The 21453-nt window shown below is 44.6% G+C and overlaps 1 protein-coding gene across 4 annotated transcripts in view; it reads right to left on the bottom strand.

Annotated features, from left to right (window-relative positions):
* The window catches only part of LOC141087528 (diacylglycerol kinase eta-like), a 293759-nt gene that overhangs the window by 100958 nt on the left and 171348 nt on the right, over positions 1–21453 (bottom strand). For all 4 annotated transcript variants that reach the window (XM_073573095.1, XM_073573091.1, XM_073573094.1 and 1 more), the window contains exons 5-6: positions 9021–9125; positions 8175–8307 (exon numbers count right to left, since the gene is read on the bottom strand). In XM_073573095.1, the coding sequence (XP_073429196.1) occupies positions 8175–8307; positions 9021–9125 (238 nt within the window). The remainder of the gene's footprint in view (positions 1–8174; positions 8308–9020; positions 9126–21453) is intronic.

Genomic DNA, 21453 nt, shown 5'->3' with positions numbered 1-21453 from the left:
AGCTCTGTCTTCAGAATATTCCTGAGTACTGACATAGCTTTTTTGAAGCCTAGCGTCTTCAGGGCCTTTTTCACTGTCAGTCTGTTGGCTCTTATTTTCATAGGGTTTTTCACGGATTGCAGACAGCAGCCTTCCTGTCCTTTTCTATCTAGTTAGCTTGGGCCCCGTCTTTGCTCAGTCTATCTTTCTGTCTGTGTTGGTATTTTCATCTTGCTTCAACGTCATTATATGTTGGGGGCTGCCTATTGCTTTGGGGTCTGCTCTGGGGCAGTTTAGATTTCCCCTTTCTTTCTTTAGCCCTATTTAATTCTCCGGCTGTGATTGAGGGGTCTAGGGCATCGTAGGAACCCCCCACGGCTACTGCTAGTTGTGTTGATAGGTTCAGGGGTCTGCAATCCGATAGCTGCCAACTTCTCTGGTTTTCTGGACTTAGCTAGCATTTCTGTTTTTGCCTCCTACGGTGACTCAATCATAACACACCCGCCTCCCAGCACGTTTCGTGTTCCAAGCAGGAAGTCACCAAAGGTGCTCTGCTACACTCCAAGCAGGGAGCCGCAATGTGGCTTTGCTGAACTACTGTGTTGTGTGGGATGCAGGTGTTGGAGCGTGGTCAGGAGCCTCCAACTTACCTGGATGGTGGGGCATCACACCTCAGGAGGAGGTGCAGCACCTCTGTGGCGACTGAGCCTCAGGGGCACCACACCAGCAATGGTCAGCCCTTGCCTCAGATGGGATATAAAGAGGTGACCATCAAGATTGGCCAAGTAAAATTGCAATTGCAAGGTTTGATTATAGTTGATATTGACAAACGAGAATGCCATCCTATGATCACTTTAGGCACTAATGTAATTGAAAATTGTCTTGGAGAAATTATTGCTTTGTTACAACAGGTAGCCGAGACCGCTAGCTCCAGTCAGCAACGGATCCTGCAAAAGGAGATCAGAGCCCTGATGCAGAGACACCAGGTAGAGCTGTCTGGTGGAGAAGTGTCAGAGTAAGTGATCCTTTCCCCATTGCAGTACCTCCCAGAAATGAAATGTTAATTTGGTGTCGGACAGCAATAGGCCTCAGGGGTCAAGATTACCAAGCCCTGGTAGAACCCATGTACTCTGATAGTAGGCCCACTATCCTGACAGCCAGAGGGGTAATTGATGTCCGCAAGGGGAGAGTACCAATACGAATCTTAAATTGTGGGGAGAGAGAGGTCCAGTTACCCCGGTATGCCACCCTTGCTAAATTGTTCACCGTCAGTAACAATGCAATCAAGACACAAGAACCCTTGCTTCCGTCTGACAAGGTGGAAGAGAATGGCTCTGAAGGGCAACAGGAGGATTGGTGTCAGCAGCTACACGTAGGCACTGACTCCACCCCTTCACACCAAAAGCATGGGGCTTAACAGGTGGCTCGAGAATTTGAACGGGTCTTCAGCAAGCATCCTCTATATTTTGGGCAGGCAAAAGGGGTTCAACATCATATCCCCACTGGAGATCATCCACCCATTAAAGAGAGACACCGGCCTGTACCCCCAGCACACTACCAATTTACCAAGAGTATGTTATGGGAGATGAAGGAGGCTGTGGTAATCAGAGATAGTTGTAGCACCTGGGCAGCTCCATTAGTCCTCATTAAGAAGAAAGACGGTACTATAAGAATGTGTGTAGACTACAGGCGAATTAACAGCATTACACATAGACACGTACCCATTGCCTAGAATTGAGGAATCACTAGCTGCACTGAGAACTGCTAATTATTTCTCAACCTTAGATCTCACCAGTGGGTATTGGCAAGTTCCTGTGGCTTAGGCAGACAAAGAGAAGACAGCATTTATAACATCAATGGGCCTCTGCGAGTTTAACTACATGCCGTTCGGGCTCAGCAATGCACCAGGAACATTTCAACGGTTAATGGAATGCTGCCTTGGACATAAAAACTTTGAAAACCATTCTGCTGTACCTGGATGACATCATCGTCTTCTCCAAAACCTACGAAGACGATTTGAAGCACCTAGCCGAGGTATTCGAAGCCCTGTCAAACTTTGGCCTGAAAATAAAACCGTCCAAATGTCACCTTTTGAAACCCAAGGTGCAGTACCTAGGCCATTTGGTGAGTGCGGAAGGTGTGGCACCCGATCCTTACAAAGTCACCGTTATCCGGGACTGGCAAAAACCCAGCACTATTCATGAAGTGAGGCAATTCCTTGGGTTAGTAGGCTACTACCGAACATTTATCAAGGACTTCACCAAAATAGCTGCACCCCTGCAAGATCTTCTAGTGGGCCAATCCAAGAAGGCCAAGAACAAGAATCTTCCGTTCGAGTGGAACAAAAGGATAGAAGAGTCCTTCACCAAGTTGAAATTGGCCCTCACAGGAGATGAGGTCCTGGCCTACCCTGACTATGACCAACCATTTGTGCTTTACACTGATGCCAGCAACGTGGGATTGGGTGCAGTGCTGTCACAAGTGCAGAAAGGCAGAGAGAGAGTGATCGCCTACGCCAGCTGGAAGCTTCGTCCCACTGAGAGGAACCCCCGACAACTACAGTTCCTTTAAGCTGGAGTTCCTCACCATAGTCTGGGCAGTAACAGAGCGCTTCAAGCACTACTAGGCTTCCGCAAAGTTCACCATCTGCACGGACAACAACCCGCTAACCCACCTTGAAACGGCGAAGCTTGGGGCACTTGAGCAGCGATGGATGGCCCGGCTGTCCAACTACGAGTCCACCATAAAGTACCGAGCAGGACATAAGAACGCTAAAGCAGATGCATTGTCCAGGATGCCCAATTCACCAGATGGGGGAGAAGATCCAGAAGAACTCGAAGAAATCAAGTTACCAGCCTTCCACCGTCCAATTGCAGCCCAGCGCTCCCAAGGGGTGAAGAATAAGCGCTTTATCATACGAGAGGTAACGCTGAACCCATTACCCCATCATGAGTGGGCAGAGACACAAGATAGTGATCCAGCTGTTTGCCTAGTAAAGGAGTGGCTGGCACAAGCTGATTCACACCCTGGTCCAAATGATCCACAGGAAGCACAGCCGTTATGGAAGGAAAGAGGCAAGCTGTTCATCTACGAGAGTAAACTGTGTAGAAGGAACATCAACTCGCGCGACACACGAACTGGTCTGGCAGGTGGTAGTCCCGAAGAGGGATGCGCCAATGGTCTTGGAGGCGTACCACAATGGAGCAGGACACTTCGGCTGGAAGAAGTTGGAGGTCCTCCTTCGTGAAAGATTCTACTGGGTTGGCATGAGGAGTTCCATTGAGAAGTGGTGCCGAGAATGTGGCCCATGCAATCTGCGCAGAAAAGACTGAAGCAGCCAGGGAGCCCCATTACAGCTGATCATCACAAAACAGCCGCTTGAACTGGTAGCCTTGGATTATGTGAAGTTAACTCTGTGTAGGAATGGCTACACCTATGCTTTGACCATCGTGGACCATTACTCAAAGTTCATGGTAGTTGTGCCTGTAAAGACCAAACAGCTAAGACAGCAGCCAAGGCATTTCAGCAACACTTTTGTCAACCGCACGGACACCCTGAACAAGTGCTCACCGACCAAGGTCCAGCTTTTGAGGCAAAAGTGTTCCAGGAGTTCTGTAACATGTACGGTTGCAAGAAAATCAGAACGACGCCGTACCATCCACAGACAAATGGCATGTGTGAAAAGATGAACCAGGTGGTCATTGACTTATTGAAGACCTTACCTCTGGAAGAACGAAACCAGTGGCCAGAGAAGTTGCCAGATCTGGTAGATCTATATAATCATATACCGGTAAACTCTACAAATTTCACTCCGGCCTACTTGATGAGAGCAAGACCTGGCAAGTTACCCATTGATTTAGACATGGGAGTCTTAACACCTGAGACCACATCACCAGATGCAGACTGGGATACAGAGCGGCAGCAACAATACCGCAAAGTGCAAGAATGTGTGGAGGAAAGTTTGTCCCAAGCAAGACAAAGGCAGGAAAGGAATTACAACCAACATGCCCCTGCAGTTCCCTTGACACCAGGAGAACAAGTACTTAAAAGAAAGAGACGTGTTCACAAACTAGATGACCAGTGGGAAGCAGAGCCATACACCATGATACCTTCAGACTTTAATAACACCAAAGTATGTACCATCAGCAAAGATGGAGGAGAAACCTTTGAAGCACGCTCAAGAGATCATCTAAAGATGTGCCCTGATCAATTGAAGGACAAGAAAGAAGTCCAAGACACTCCACAACCCATAGTAGAGGTGGAAGAAAAGTTTCAAACTATACTTGGAGAATTTCCTTGGACATGGACACAAGTAAATCAGGCAATAGTAGTACCAGTACTAACCTTTCATCAGCCTACTGCACCAGATGAAGAAGAGACTCTAAATGAAATGGCTCCCGTAACAGATACCACATCTGCAGAGGAATGCGGAAATCTGTCCCCTGCTAACAGTGAATCTGACAATCTCATGGTGAGTCTAGGAGTAGAGAGAAGGCAGTCTAGAATACCTATCTTACACAAGTCTACTGACTTGTCTACGTGACTAATGCACCAACAGTAGAGAACCAACAGAGAACAGGTCAGGTCATCAGAAATACCTATACTGCGTAGATCCACTCGTGGTACTAGAGGTCAGATCCCTGCCCGTTACAGATATTAAATCACAATTCCTGCTGTAGGTCAGAAAAGGGAGATGCCTTATAAATTCTGGCCAGCAGAGGGGGTTGGTGAGTCAGCTAGAGGTGAGCTGAGGGGGTTGTCATGGAAATGAGAGCAGCTGTGAGCTGTGAGGAGAAGTGACAAGGCAGTTAAAACGTGAGGTAAAAAGATCTTTCTGGAAGGTCCAGTCAGTTCAGGAGAGGGAGCTGATCTATGAAGAAGGAAAAGGACACGAGCAGAGATAACAGGCTCTGGGGAAGCTACAATTGCGTATAGCTGACCCGAGAGCGAAGCGCTAATAGAGAGAAAGGGATGCCAGAGTCCTGGGTGGACAGGAGCTGTATGTCCTGCCGCTGAATCTGAAAGTACAGGGAATTGTAAATTCCTGTGCGACATTGAACATCTGAGGGCAAGGCAGCGGATAACGAGCCCGGGGCCGACGGTGAAAAGGACGGTACCCGTGGAATAGGCTCATGCTGACAGCCATACAGGTTAGTGAAATCATCACGCAATTGAGGGTCGCAGCATAGTTATAAACAGCGGAGACCCACACACAAAGCGCAGAAGGAAGGTCCTAAATCCCCACCTGCAAAGGTGGATCCCCTGAATGCCTCCAGGCGAGACGGACTCATTCCATCACCTGTATGTGGTTCTCCGGATTGCAACCAATTACCAGTAAAAGGTAAAGAAACTGCACCTCTCTGTGTCCTTCTCTCATTTCTCTGCACCCTAACGTTCACAGCCATTTTGACTATTAATTTAACATCTTTGCCCTGGGACTATGGCTCTACCTGTGGAGAGCTATTTTCACCTCATCTGCGACACACCAACAGTCTCAGGTGAACAACACCGCAGTGCTGGTCACCTCTGACCAGAATACCACAGGTGGCGTCACGTATTTAACCATCTATAAACTTTATATTCATTTTTACCACATAAATACCACACAACTTTCCCCTATTTTATTACTGGACGCCTCTGGGCCACGGACCGGGTCGCCGCCGCCGTGACACAATCCCCCATTGAAGTTGACAGGCCCGGTACCGAGTACCCCCAGGCCCCACGGGGCGCTCCACAGACATCATGGACGGGCAGTTCAGACATCATGGACAGGCCGTTCAGACATGTACACGCCATTCAGGCATCATGGACAGGTCGTTCAGACATCATGGACAGGTCGTTCAGACATCATGGACAGGTTGTTCAGACATCATGGACAAGCCGTTCAGACATCATGGACAGGCCATTGAGACATCATGTCCCTTTAATGGTTGCATTTGTCTGTGATACAGAGCTTAAACATGGGCCCTTGGGAGAATTATTCTATAACTTCAAAAAATGGCCATTTTCAGTGGAAGATTATCATGAACAAGCATTTCTAGGATCGTTCATTTCATGATAATCTCATAGTCTAAAGAAGCTCATCACCTAATGAACAAGCAAAATGCTCATATGTCAGGTGAAATTCTCTTTTGTGTTGCCAAAAACATAATCTCTCTCGACAACACATTGTTCTGTGTAAATAGGACCTACGCTGTCAAGAGCAATGGCAGCCTATGCGCAGTGAGCGATCTATTATGGATCGTTCAGGGTGCATTGTAAAGAGCAGTCTGCCAGTGTAAACAGGCTACTAATCGACTGCCCATCAGCCAGCAAGTTACTGATCATCAGTCGCTAAGTGCCGCCCCAATAGTTAGTGTAAACAAACCTTAACAAAAAAGTTCTCCAGTTATTGCAACAAAAACTCTATATACAAAAGAAGAACAGACGTGATAACTTTATCATGACAACAGACAATGTATATTTGCTTGCTTTTGGAGCTCAGAGGGTTTGTACATGTACAGTGGGGGAAAAAGTATTTAGTTAGCCACCAATTGCGCAAGTTCCCGCACTTAAAAAGATGAGAGAGGTCTATAACTGATATCATCGATAGACCACAACTATGAGAGTCAAAATGAGAAAACAAATCCAGAAAATCACCTTGTCTGATTTGGCAAGTTTTTGCAAATTATGGTGGAAAATAAGTATTTGGTCATTAACAAAAGTTAATCTCAATATTTTGTTATATATCCTTTGCTGGTAACAACAGAGGTCTAATATATTCTGTAAGTCTTCACAAGGTTGGCACACACTGTTGGTGGTATGTTGACCCATTCCTCCAGGCAGATCTCGTCTAGAGCAGTGATGTTTTGGGCCTTTTGCTAGGCAACACGGATTTTCAAATCCCTTCAAAGGTTTTCTATAAGGCTGAGATCTGGAGACTGGCTAGGCCACTCCAGGACCTTTATATGCTTCTTACAAAGCCACTCTTTCATTGCCCTGGCAATGTGCTTGGGATCTTATCATCCCATCCATGTTTCATCTTCAATGCCCTTGCTAATGGAAAGAGGTTTGCACTCAAAATCTCATGATACATGGTCCCATTCAATCTTTCATGTACACGGATCAGTCGTCCTGGTCCCTTTGCAGTGAAACAGCCCCAAAGCATGATGTTGCCACCCCCATGTTTCACAGTAGGTATGGTGTTCTTTGGATGCAACCTCATCACTCTGTCTCCTCCAAACATGACGAGTTTTGTTTCTACCAAACAGTTCTACTTTGGTTTCATCAGACCATATGACTTTCTCCCAATACTCTCCTGGATAATCCAAATGCTCTCTAGCAAACTTCAGACGGGCGACATAGTGTGTTACTGATGGTAGCCTTTGTTACGGTGGTCCCAGCTCTATGCAGGTCATTCACTAGGTCTCCCTGTGTGGTTCTGGGATTTTTGCTCACCGTTTTCGTGATCATTTTAACCCCACGGGGTGAGATCTTGCGTGGAGCCCCAGATCGAGGGAGATTATCAGTGGTCTTGCATGTCTTCCATTTTCTTAATATTGCTCCCACAGTTGATTTCATCACACCAAGCTGCTTGCCTATTGCAGATTCAGTCTTCCCAGCCTGGTGCAGGGCTACAATTTTGTTTCTCGTGTTCTTCAACACCTCTTTGGTCTTCACCATAGTGGAGTGTGGCTGAGGTTGTGGACAGGTGTATTTTATACTGATAAAAAGTTCAAACAGTTGCCATTACTACAGGTAATGATTGGAGGGCAGAGATATGCCTCTTAAAGAAGAAGTCACAGGTCTGTGAGAGCCAGAAATCTTGCATGCTTTTAGGTGACCAAATACTTATTTTCCACCATAATTTGCAAAGTATATCTTGCCAAATCAGACAAGAAGATTTTCTGGATTTGTTTTCCCATTTTGACTCTCATAATTGTGGTCTAGCTATGATGTCAAGTACAGGTCTCTCTCATCTTTTTAAGAGGGAGAACTTGCACAATTGGTGGCTGACTAAATACTTTTCTTTCCCCACTGCTCTGCTCTGAAAACTTTCAAATTATCCAATAAAGGTATCACCTCAATAATACTTTGCCTTTTTTTACAAATATTTAACATCTCAAAAACTGTTTTGTAACTTGTAGTGTACCAGGCTACTTTTGCAGAACACACTACTATCATAGTAAAGTATTGATGTAAGGACTGAGTTATACCTTCACAGGAGAGTCCATGAGAAGTAACACCAGAGAGTGCCTCTCTGCACACGTTGCAGAATGTGGGTCTGGCGTGTGAGCAGGCATACCAATTGTGCATTCCTGAGAAATGTTCCATATTAAACTGAGTGGTCTGTAAGCAAACAGAGTGTACAATTTTAGCAACCATTGTGCGAATTACCAGGAAAACCGTTCATTGGCATGTTGGGCTTAGGAGGAGTTTTTTCAACCAATGTTGGCTATAATTGTTCAATGGGCTTTGTTTAGTTTTTTGTTGCCAAACAGCCAGGCCAGGACTGGCCCACCGAGACACAGGAGAAACCTCCAGTAGGCCTCCTTGATTGAGTGCTAATAAGTAGTGCTATTACACTTGATTCATTATTTGCAGAAAAAGGTTTAATATAATCATTCATTAAATAAGCTAGACATATTAATGTTACATAGAAGAAACAGTTAATCTGTACACTTGGGTCAGGATATTTTTGCATGTAGCTGGACGGTGGGCCTAAAGTATCAATGTTACTGGTGGGCTTTTACCAAACGAGCCCGACACTGCAAATATCTATGGTTGCGTACGGAAGAATTTCATGGCTGAATATCTTCTTTAAAGCCTATGTTCTCTTTACAATGTTCGAAACTCAAAACTGAACCCAGTAATCAACATTGTTCTTCTTTTTGAGTAGTTTATTGGGCTAGGCCACCACCAACCTAGGGAACGACTCCCAGTCTAAAATGTATAATTGGTCGGCAAAGGTTGAACTTGACGGACCCATGTAATTTTAAAGTATTGAATTATACAAATATATAATGTTAATTGAATACATATGTTGTAGTTCACTGATGTACCTCATTAAGATCCCACTTCTGGACAGATTTGATGGCTCCAATCCAATCCTCCATCTCTTTCCTATTCTCAGCACACAGGATTAGTTTGCGGAATGGAGTAATCACCTGTGTAGAGAATTAAAGAGAAATATCCAGTGAAGATTTATGGTTTCATAATTAAAGTGGGATATATTTGACTTGATCTCCTGGACATCCAGTACTGTACAAAAGTTATAGGCGGGCGTAGAAAAAATGCTGCAGAATAAGAATACTTTCCAATATAGAATTGATATTAGCTTCTTTTTATCAATAAATAAAATGCAAAGTGAATGAATAAAAGTGAAAACTAAATCACAGCAATATTTGGTGTGTCCGCACTTTGCCTTAAAAAATCATAAATTCTTCTAGGTACACTGCAAAATTTTTGCAGGAACTCATCAGGGAGATTTTTCCAAAAGTCTTGGAGAAATAACCACAGATCTTCTGTGGATGTAGGGTTTAACAAATCATTCTGTCTCTCCAGACAGACAGACTGGATGATGTGAGATCAGGAATCTGTGGAGGCCATATGATCGCTTCCAGGACTCCTTCTTGTTCTCTACACTGAAGATACTTCTTAATGACATTGTCTTATGTATCATTGAGGCGTCTGATTGACTCCAAATTTATTCTGAAGCCAAACAAGGACCCCAACATTCAGCCAATGTCAATAAGAATTGTCTTCAGCTAAAGAAGGACAGAAGATACGTGGTTAGTTCTCCGAGATGTTTGGAACATCCTACCTGTTAAGTTCCTTCAGAAACAAGTGTGTAAGTGTAACTAGAACAATTTACATTGTTTTACATGTAAAGGGCAGTGACGAAATATTGATGTGATTTAGATTTCTCTTTTGTTCATTGTCATAGAAAATATTAAAATCTCTACGCCACATGGAATTGCAGGGGCAAAAATAGCTATCAGTCAGAGCCAGACTGATACAAGCCACATTCACTCACCTCCCCCTTACTACTCCCCTCTCTCTTTTGCAGGACTAGCTAGCAATCCAAGTTGCCTTTATGTCAGTTACACAGTTTAACACATTAGAAACCAGTAAGACTGCGATGTATAAATCGGAGACAAAGAGGAGTGACAATCCTAATTAAAATGCATTGAGGAGATCCTTATGTCACAATATACCCCAGTATACTAACGAGGATGTCCATTATGTATGGACAAAGGTTTACAGATTGGACATATAGTTAAGAATGAAAAGTATTTTAAGTTTTGGAGAGGATTAAAGCAGATACCTTACACGTTTTAGAGATAGCTATTGTCCTTCACAGTTGCACATTCCTTTCATCCAAACATCTTTGCTAGATGCTGAGGCACTGATAGAAAAGTATGAATATTGGAGTTTGCATAAATCCGATAGGGATGGGATATACATTTTCAGACTAAGGGCGATCCGGGGATGAATATGCATGTTTTCTCATAACTGTAACCTCTGACTATAAGCCACAAATCCATAGTGGCCAGATAACTAACAACAGCCATACATTGTTTGATCTGTGGGGAAAGGTAAAATCCTGATGGAAAATATGGCGGAGATCTCGAACTTCTGTAAGCAACCAATTATCGCATAAATTGTGATTTTCATAAAATTCTGAATGGCTAAGGACACCCACAACCTGGCCCACCTGGGTCATCACGGGGGCATAACTTAGGTGCACATAAAATAACAAGGGAAATTATGATTTAGGTTCTTCTAGGGAAATACATACTTGTGTATGCATGAATCCCGTTGAACGCCTCCCAAGTCAAAGTGGTCTTCTTCGGCTAAGTTTTGACTCATCTCTGTGAGCGGCCTAGTAAGTTCTTTTGTTAATCTCTTTTAATTTATGTACTATATATGCTTTATACTCAGTCGAAGGGTTCAAGAGAGGCCTGGATGTCTTCCTGGAGCGTAAAAATATTGTATCTTACAGTGACTAGGTTCTTTAGAAAGACGTAGATCTGGGGATTTATTCTGATGGAATATAGGCTGAATTGGATGGACAAATGTCTTTTTTCGGCCTAACTATGTTACTATGTTACTATGTTATTGTCTTGTCCCCTTTATAAAATCTTTTGTATATTTTCATAAACACTGCCTCCCTTTGTATTAAATATAAAATGTAATAGTTCTGTTCCTTTTTATCTGTAAACCGCACCTCAAAGTCATACGCTACCAGACCCAGATGTCCATTCAGCCTGTGTATAATAAAAAATGACTGGTGGTGGCAGCGAGTAGTCTGGGGTTATCGTGGAGTTTGCAGTGTCTTTGTCGGAGGTATATACATATACTCCATGCGTTGGATTCGGAGGTGTATAAACCATACGCTCACTGTTAATTTCTTGATAACCGGCCTATTGGTGCTAGTTCCTGGTTCCTAGGTCATGTACACAGTGAGATTTCTTACTGAGTTTTTAGAGCAGAAACTGGAAAGTTTTTGTTCAGTGAATATGAGCACACAAAGCCTTTTTGCTGAGATTTTTTTTTTTTGAGAAAACTGAACAGAACCTCCACATTTTTGAGTAATATTTTGCATTTTGGAGGAGTTCCCTATCAGTCTGTGCTGCAAAAACTCCACAAAATACTTTCCGTGCACATTCCCTTACTTTGTTGCATTTTTTTTTACTACTACAGTATACCTGCAGTTGTACTTTAAGCTGTATTTTAATCTCTGTTCATAGAGGTTTTTTTACCAAATTTTTTTTTTCCAAACAGAAACTGATTCAAGAAAAGTTTTTGAAGAGTTTTTTTTTCTTCTGAAGCATTATTTTCATCTTCTTGATTGGGCAGTGCCTAGTTTGGTTTCCTTCAGTATCCACTTCAAACAAAGTGACATGCACTTTATTGTTTCCTCTAGATCTTTTTCAAAACCTCTTCAAGAAGAAAAATAAAATCTAAAAAAACTCCTCATATGAACAGCAAAACAGATTCCCCCTATAAATGAATAGGAAGACTTTTTCAAGCATTTTTAAGGAGGATTTTGCATAGGATTATCTCCCAAAACCTTGTCAAAGAATTACATGTGAACAGTCTTAGGACTCATTCAGACGTCAGTTTTTCACAGATAGCACTGGAACCTATGGGCTTTTAAAGAATGCCCCAATTTTCTATTTTTTCGGGTTTATCTTTAACAAGAGGGCGTCCGTGACCAGCCATAAAAGGGGAGCCAGCAGCAGGTGACCATCGGTGCCACACACATGAAAACAAGAGTGTGGCTAAAACTATAATACTTTTTCTATCAATGTGAGCACCTTACAGCAGATATGTGATATAAAGCTTCTTTTTTTCAGATAGCATTCATTAGACTACATTAAATGTACACTTGTATTCTGACTTGGACTGGCCTATAGGAGAACAGGAGAAACCTCCAGTGGGCCACTGTACAGGAGTGGCCACCACCCTCTTATTTACACAGGCTTTGACTGGCCCGCAGGAGAGCAGGAAAATCCTCTGATGCGTCCCTGTCCAAGAGTGGGCCACCACCTCTTATTATACACAGGCTTCGACTGGCCCACAGAAGAACAGGAGAATCCTCTGGTGGGGCCCTGTGCAATAGTTGGCCACCACCCTCTTATATACACAGGCTTGGACTGGCCCACAGGAGAGCAGGAGAATCCTCCGGTGGGCTGCTGTGCAGGACTGGGCCACCACCCTCTTATATGAGCAGTTCTTGGCACAATATACTGGAATCACTATGTACAGATATCTGTATCATCTTATTCAGTTAACAATCTACCAAGTTCATTGTTATGTAAATGTATGATTGATAATAATGTCACATTTGCATGTACCGTAGCTGAAAAGGAGAGCCCTGGAGTTGGTTACTGGTGGACCCTCAGCACTCCAGTCCAACACTGCTTATATTATTAACTCCACCATTCCTTCCCTTATTAATAAAGCAGCTGGAAATCCCGGAGAGTCCAGCCCTGGCCCCATATTTTCTCATATTTAAGAATATTTTTCTATTCCTGTACACTCCCTTTTACAAGTTGAATTATTGTATTCATGCTATTTTAGAATTCTAAGATTGTGAGAAGAAAAGTCTGAATCCAAAGACAATTCTTGAAATATCTATTTTGGATTGGGTTATTTTGCATTTCACCCTCCATCAGCCCCATCACACAAACCTCGGACCTGCCTGCAGGCTTACATAATAAACTTTACTTTTTACGTCAATGATTCCATTCCAAAATGCGCCCAATAATGAACATGCCCACACCCTGTGCAGTAAGGCAGCATTTTCCGCATTACATCTTGGACATCTATTATCCAATCATAATCCTATTTTATATAGAAAGCAGGGTGTCTGACTTTCTATGTATAATAAAGATATATCTTTGATAGTCTTTGCGCTACACACATAGTTGAAGAGTATGCTCTAAAATCCTATTCCATTGGCCCTCATCCAAGGTGGACCTATATCTTCCCCCTATTTGTGTTTGATTTGCAAAGGAAATTCTCTAAATTATTCTAATATTAAGGAATTACAAGTAAGGAATATTAACTCGTTACATCAGGGATGGCCATTGGCCAACCTACGGCCCAGAGGGGTGTATGCGGCTTAGGATGGCTATGAATGTGGCCCAACACAAAATTGTATAGTTACTTAAATATTATGACTTTTTTTGTCATTACGTGTCACAATATCATATGGGATAAACGCTGCTTTACTTATAGAGCTGATTGTGGTGTGGCGGCCTACATAAGCCTTCTTCCTGTGCAACTAAGACTCCCACCAGTTCGCTGGCCAAAATTGAATGCCGGTGGACCAACCATTGTGGGAGGAATTAAGGAAGATGATGGGAGCTCCTGGACAGCAGTGAGTGAAGATGTGAAAAAAACAGATGATTGTTCCCATCGGTCTGTCCACACACAAGAACCCGAGGAAGGAACAAGAGCCTGGGCAATAATGAAGAAGTAGAGGATGAGGCACAGAGAAAGAAGAATGAAAATGAAAGAAAGACGTTTAGAAGGAGAAAGCGGAGGGGATGTAACCTGAAAGAGGCAGGAGTCAAGTCAAGAGAAAGGCTCCATAGATTGTGAGCTAACCGAAGATTGGCAAGACAAAATAAAGGCAAAGCCACCATTTCAGGTGAGGCCTCAAACAGCAAACAGGCCCCAGGGAAGAAGGACATCAGGTTACGTAACCAAAGATCATTGTGTGGCCCAAGACAAACATTAACCTTTCAATGTGGCCCAGAGAGGCCATTAAGTGGTACATCCCGGCTTTAGAGGATCCCTCTTCAATAGAAGACTCAACCAAAGAATCAGTGCTTATAATTAAAGATTGTATTCTTGTCTGTAAATGAAAAGCATGAATGAATTAAACATACTTATACAACTGATTATGAGCTAGAGTAAATCTGTTTGTAACTATTAAAAATTGTTAAGGATACCCTCATTTTGGTTATGCTCCTGTGGCGCCCCTGAGGGTCCATTCGCCACAGAGATACTGCACCTCATCCAGAGGTGTGGTGTGCCACTCTCAGGTAAGGAGGGAGCACTACCCAGGACTCTAACACTCGCACCCAACACACACCAGTTCAGTCAGGGCATCTGGGTGTACCCGTGGGGAGGATGACCTCATCCCAGGCTGGCTAGGAAAGGGTGTTGGGGAGTGAGTGGGGAAGGTAAGAAAAAGGGGAGGAGCTTAAGGGAGTGACAGTTGGTGGGAGGAGTTAGTGCTGAGGTAAGAAGATTGTTCTAGAAAGAGTCAGTCAGTCAGTCAGAGGGGAGTGAGGGGAGTGAGGGCTGACAGAGTCTGAGGAGAGTTGGACAGAACATGAGGAGAAAGAAGGAGAAGGATTGTAGTAGGAAGAGCTGGAGAGAGAGTTATGAGGGGAGCCTGAAGTAAGCTCCCAGGAGGACAGAAGGGGTCCTTGGGGCACGGGAAGTGAGGAGGCCACCTGTGGGGCCTGTATCCAGAAGTGGAGGGACCAGGTCGCAGTGGGGGAGCTGGCCCCTAAGACTAGTTGAGGACTACAAGACTCAGCTAGCAAGCCGGAGGCTGACGTAGCTGTACATACCTCAGCCATAACCACATTAACTTGCCGAAAAGGCAGCCATATATAGGATCAAGGGGACTCAGAGGATGTCGCCCAACAAGGTCCACGGCTGCTGGTTTGGGGACACTGTTTGTGAAGGTGCTGGGCAGGAGGACGAAAACCAGCGAAGCGAGATGGTCAGGAGGGAAACGCACAGAAGGGAGTCCGGGAAAGGTGTATCCAAATCTATCTGGGAGTTTTCTGGACCCCTCACCTCGAGGATACAGCACTAAGCGGGCATCTGTGCACATGTGAACTGTGAGTAAATCATTGGAAACTGCACCCTGCTGTGTGATCTGAGTCATTCATGTCCCACCTGCCCTGCACCACACTCACCACAACAGCCACCATCTTTACTTATAACATCCTAACTGCCCTGGGACACAGCTCTGCCTGTGGAGAGCTTAACCATCTTTGTTGCCCTAACGCCATACCAGAGGATCTGCATTTCAGCGTCGGCAACCCTTGCCGAATACCACGGGTGGCGTAACAACATAATTCCTCTACAAACTACCCCATCATCATCATCTTTTATTAATATTTTACTGGATGCCCAGGGCCACGGACCGGGTCACTGCTGCCATGACATTCCCCTTTAAGAACCGTCTGACCTGGTACCAAGTACCCCACGGCCCTGAGGGGCGCTCCACTCCAACACGATAATACCTTTTTTTCCCAAGGTGAGGTGGAACCACTAAACGTCAGGTCGGGGTGGGTGTTGGTGCCGCTTTCTAGAGGGCACAGAACCATGAGTAATTGGACAGTATGGAATCTTAGGATCAGTAGGACAGATGTGGTGGAACCCAACACGAAAGGAAGAAACTTGCAGCACAATATGTACAGATGGTGGAGCACACCAAACATAGGTCTATAATCTCAATCCTAAGACACAGGTGTATGCTTTATTGGGCCTTAAATAGGCCTAAGGAAATTAGGTCACTGAGCCACTCCGGTCAACTTGTAAAGTGTGACATGGAGCACAACAAAGGGCATCAGACCCAAGTGAAGGAAAAGGAGCCCGGGATATCCCAAACAGGTGTGTAGCAAATATAATCCTGTGGTCTTTTTGCAATATTAACTCCCAAATACTTGAAATTCTTCACCACGTTTATCAATGTGTGCCACAAAAATCAAATTAGATACGGGATCCACGGGAAGTAATGCTGACTTTTTTCAGTTAATAAGTATGCCAGACCATTTCCCATATTCTATAATAATATTCATTAATGGGGTCATGGATTTCTGAATATCTATAAAACAGAGTAGCATAGGAACACGTTCTTCCATCTTACTGCACCAAAAGCCTACTGAATCAGGAGTGGATCTCAATATGCATGCCAATGATTCAATAATGATGGCGAAGTGGACAATAGCCCTGTCTTGTGCCCAACTCCAACACAACCTCGTCTCAGTTATCTATTAGCACGTACCATCGCAGTTGGAGACTTCTAAACTAATTTTACGTAAGATATAAATTGGGGATCTAATACAAATTCTGAGCATTACCGTTAAAATTCCATTAAATGCTATGAAAGGCCCTAGCAGGGTCTAAAGACCGCACCGCTCTGGCCCCAGTCACATAGTAGGATAGCTGGAGAGACTTAAAAACAATCTTCTCAAATGTATTGCTGTTGATCTATCTAGGATAAAGCCCCATTGATCAGGGATTAAGGCGGAAATTACACCTAAAAGTCTATTTTCCATAGCTAAAATTTTAGCATGAGAATTAATGAGACTGGTCTCTATGATTCTGTTTTTTGTGGATCCTTCCCTGATTTTGGTGGATCCTTCCCTGGTTTTGGTAAAACAACAATGATGGTTTCACACATAGACCTCGGTAGCTGCCCCTTCTTTACTGCTGTTTGGAAAACTGATAGCAAATTAGGTACGGTAATTGTATCTCTGGGAATGTTTTATTAAAATTCCCCAAGGAAAGCCATCTGATCCCGGGGCTTTTTCATTAGGAATACAATGTAGCGCTATCTCTAACTCCTCGAGGGTCAGAGGCCACTCCAGAGCCTTACTGGCCTCCATTGACAAAGTAGATAAGGTAACACCATCAAGATACTTTTCTATCTCATCCATAGTGCCAGTAAATGCAAACTTATGACCATCTACACAATGTTCCCTCAAACATCTCAATATGCCAGTATCATCCTGTATTAGCTTCCCGCTAGTATGATATCATTGTGAGACATGAGAAGATCCCCCTAGGGATTATTTCACCATTGTTGTTAGTAAATCCCCAGCACTTTCTCCTTGCTCTCAGTATTTTTCCTTAATAAAAAAGCATGTATCATCCGCTGTTGACAAAAGATGTTCCTTATATAATTTTTGGGTCTCCTCTCAATTGTATACATTTTTATTCATGGGGTTTGTGTGGCGCCCCCAGGAGTATGGTTGCCACAGTGGCTTTGCCTTCCTCCAGGGAGGGTAATGCCAGGCTTGGGAGCAGTGAAGGGTCTCTCTCGCAGTTAACCTATACATGCAATACAGTTCCACTCCAGGCCAGCAGGGGGGACTCTGAACCGGAATTAAGGGGAGGAGTGCTCTCTGAGGGCCAGGAGGAAAGAGTGGGGAGTTAGCGGGAGGGGGGTGAAGTGTGCAGACGTGAAGGTGTAGTAGGGGGCCGGGCTAGGGGGGTGGACCACTGCTTACCAGATGAGGCAAAGACGAGACGGAGACAGCTTCCACTTGTAACAGTTCCGGATTTATTTGTTGTCCTCCTGACGACCACCAAACACGCACCGCAGCTTCTTTACACCACTGTATCGCCAGGCCCGGGTACCTATTCTTCAGCTCCAGTCACAGTAACGCACCTTGCAGATCTTTCACTTGGGGCTGTCCTAGACAAATCTACCCCCAGCGCTTCACCTGCCCGAGATCGTCTTCCCCCGGGGCCTCGTCTGTCTTGCGGTACGTCGAGTCAGGGTCTCCCCCCTGGCTGCCTCTTCTCCTTGCCTGTCCTGCAGTCCGTCGGGTCAGGGCCACCCCCCTGACTGTCTCTCCTTGGTCCGTCCCCCTGGCCAAGCTCTTCTCACTTTCTGCGTCTTCTTCTGAGCTCCTCCCGGGACTAAACTCTCCTGGAGCCCCGCCTTCTTCTATTTATCCCCTCTCTCACAGGGGAATTTCCCACCCAGGCTCCTATCTCCCCGCCCCCCATGACTAAGCGGATTCCTAAGCCCTAAGCTGATGTTAAGTCCTGTACTACTCTCCCCTGCCATCTTGTGGTCATTTCACGGTACTGCACTCCCTTTTCTGTCTCCCTGCTGTTACCTTTCTAACCTGTCAATCTCTGTCACTAGTGCACAAACCGTCCCCTCCTTCTACCAGTCACGTCTGTCCGTCAGGTCACCTTCCCCAAAAAGGGAAGAAGCGCGGAGATCGAGCAGAGAGGAAAGGCTCATCTCCAGTGAGAGCGCATGAACTGGAGCCTGGTCTCCACGGTTGTATGGATGCTAATGGTCCTGCAACAGACACCAGAGGAGTAGGAGGCTGTAAATGCACTACCCCATCTAAGACTCGGAGGCACAACAGCACGGAGTGAGCCAAGAGAGGAATAGCGGCGACAGCTGTCTGCCATACGAGGGGTACTAGCAGAGAAGAATTGGGAGGAACTTCAGTGTAACTCAGTACTAGGAGTACTTCAAATAAGCGCTAGGAAGGAGACTGCACAGCCCATCTGCAGACAGAGATTCCCTGAGTTGCTTCCAGGCTAGCCTGCTCCAGTACCATCTGCAATCAGGACCCTGGACTGCATTTATCAAGTAAAGGTACAGAAATTGCACCCCACTGTGTCTTTGCCTGCTTCCTACTCTTCCGGCACTGCTACATCCCCGTGCCAACCACATCTACACTGCCCTGGGACTACAGCTTCAACTGTGGGAAGCTTTTACATCTTTGCTGCACCATACCATTGGTCCCAGCGGATCTGCATGCAGCGTCGGCTTTACACCTCCCTTGCCGAACACCACAGGTGGCATCACGAACTATTCATTCAATCAATTACATTCCACCATTTCAATTCCCCCATTACTTGGGCGCCCAGGGCCACGGCCCGGGTCACCACCGCTGTGACACATCCCGCTGATACCGGTCCAGTACCGAGTACCCCACAGCCCTGGGAGGGCGACCCATTTGCTACATATATTTGTTCAGCTAAGCAATTGGTTGTAGTGGTGTTATCATGAATACAGCATACATCAATAATCAATATTGCAGCCAATTGCTGAGCATAGTAGCCAGTGTTGTCTACATCAGCAGAGCAATTAAGCTAAATGACTGGCTGCAGTGGTGTCATCATGAAAATAGCATACATCAATGTTGCAGCCAATCACTGAGCTCAGCAGCCAGTGCCATCTACATCAATCAAGCCACTGGACTCAATGTTTGGCTGCAGCTGTGTCATCATAAATACAACATATATCACCACTGCATCCAATCACTGAGCTCAGTATCCGGCACTGTCTACATAAGCAGAGGCACTGAGCTGATTGGCTGCAGCAGTGTTATATGAATATAGTATACATCACCGCTGCAGCCAACGGTCTACATCAACAGAGTTGCTGGGTTTAGTGATCAATCTATCACAGCTTTGACCTCACTTTATTCTATCCAGTAACAAAAAGAAGCACTTCACATACTGTAAACAGTCAGGAATTTGATGGAAATTTGACTATTGGCCATAAATAGACCTCACAATTCTAACCAGTTAAACAACATAGTAATATTTAAAAAAAAACTAACCTGTTCCTGCAACAAAAGATGTTTTATCGTCTTATGTGTTTCCTTCATATCTTAGTCAAAATAAAGGATCAAGTTCCCAGGTCTTGTCCATTTAGATTACAGAGTACAGAAAGTTTATGGAGCATATTTGATGTGACACATACAGTACGTAATGTAACATGTTACATGGAATTTCCAGCATACAGTATGTTTCATGCTTCTGCATGCTGCCCTACAGCACCGCTCAGCAGTTTACACACATGTTCATGCAATGGTCTTCCTTGTTCATATAGGAATGTGCACATTGTGGATTCAGACTGAATACAGCAAAACTAGGAGAGAACACACATGCAAAGAAACACGTGTGAAACGAACCAGCTTAAATTCCTCAAAGTACCCCTCTTTTACTCTAACATAAGCTTTACACCTCATTCCCAAGCTCTCAAGCAGCTTAAACAAGTAGTGACCACGAATGGCTTCCACTGAACATGTATACTTCCTCAAGAGTTCATTTGTCAAATTGCTAGCCTTTGGAAAATCTGCGAAAATCAGATGTGAATGGCAGAGGCAGTGTTGATACACAGCTCCATACAATGCTGAGCTCTATCGAACTGTTCTAAGTCAGAATATGGCATGGACCACTCAACTATGTAAAGAGAAACGACCACCCATCATTACTTTAAGACATAGAGGGCAATCAGTCCCAAAAAATTGCTGTAACCTTGATGGTATACACAAGCGCAGTCCTGAAAACCATCAATCACTATGCTGAAACTGGTTATCATGAGACCAAGGAAAAAAAGATGAGGAATCACCTCTGCTGCAGAAGATAAGTTCATCAGAGTTACCAAACTCATGGGGTCACTAATGTTTTTAAATGAAGACAGAAAACATCATCTTTATTTTTCAAGCTTGATCATTCTTGGCTTTATGGGTAAGTTAATACATTGCGTGTTGTGAGTTCATTTTTCCCTTCACCATTGAGGTCTGATGAACTCCCTCCTCTGGTGAAGGAAGGTATTGAGGCTGATTATGAAACACCTGGGCAGCTAGATGATGACTGGGTGGCTGGAATTGAGGACTGGATATAAGGCTGCCGACGCCCTTCTTCCTGGCTGGTGATTTTCCTGCTGGATTCTTGGAGACCAGTCTGATTCCTGCGTCTCAAAGCTAAGTTTTTCTGCTCTGCTTTGTACTCTTCAGTTTTGTTTTTGTTTTGCCTTGTTTTTTGGGAGTTCTGCCATCCCCGGCCGGGGGTGAGCTGAATTCCATTTTTGTCTCTGATCTGTTGATCTTTTGCTCTGTCTTCAGAATATACCTGAGTGCTGATATAGTCTTTTGAAGCCTAGCGACTTCAGGGCCTGTTTTTCCTATCAGTCGGTTGGCTCATTTTGATAGGGTTTTTGCGGATGGCAGACAGCAGCTTTCCTATCCTGTCCTATGTAGTTAGCTTGGGCCCCATCATTTGCTCAACCTATCTTTCTATCTGTGTTAGTGTTTTCATCTTGCTTCACCGTCATTATATGTTGGGGGCTGCCTATTGCTTTGGGGTCTGCTCTGGGGCAGTTTAGTTTTTCCCCTTTCTGTCTTTAGGCTATCTAGTTCTCCGGCTGTGATCGAGGGGTCTAGGGCACCGTAGGAACCCCCCACGGCT

This window comes from Dendrobates tinctorius, unplaced genomic scaffold, assembly GCF_039654945.1.
Source record: "Dendrobates tinctorius isolate UK_male_01 unplaced genomic scaffold, ASM3965494v1 ptg000034l, whole genome shotgun sequence".
Lineage (NCBI taxonomy): Eukaryota > Metazoa > Chordata > Amphibia > Anura > Dendrobatidae > Dendrobates > Dendrobates tinctorius.
The sequence above is the reverse complement of the archived record's forward strand: the minus strand, read 5'-3'. Positions and strand labels throughout refer to the sequence as shown.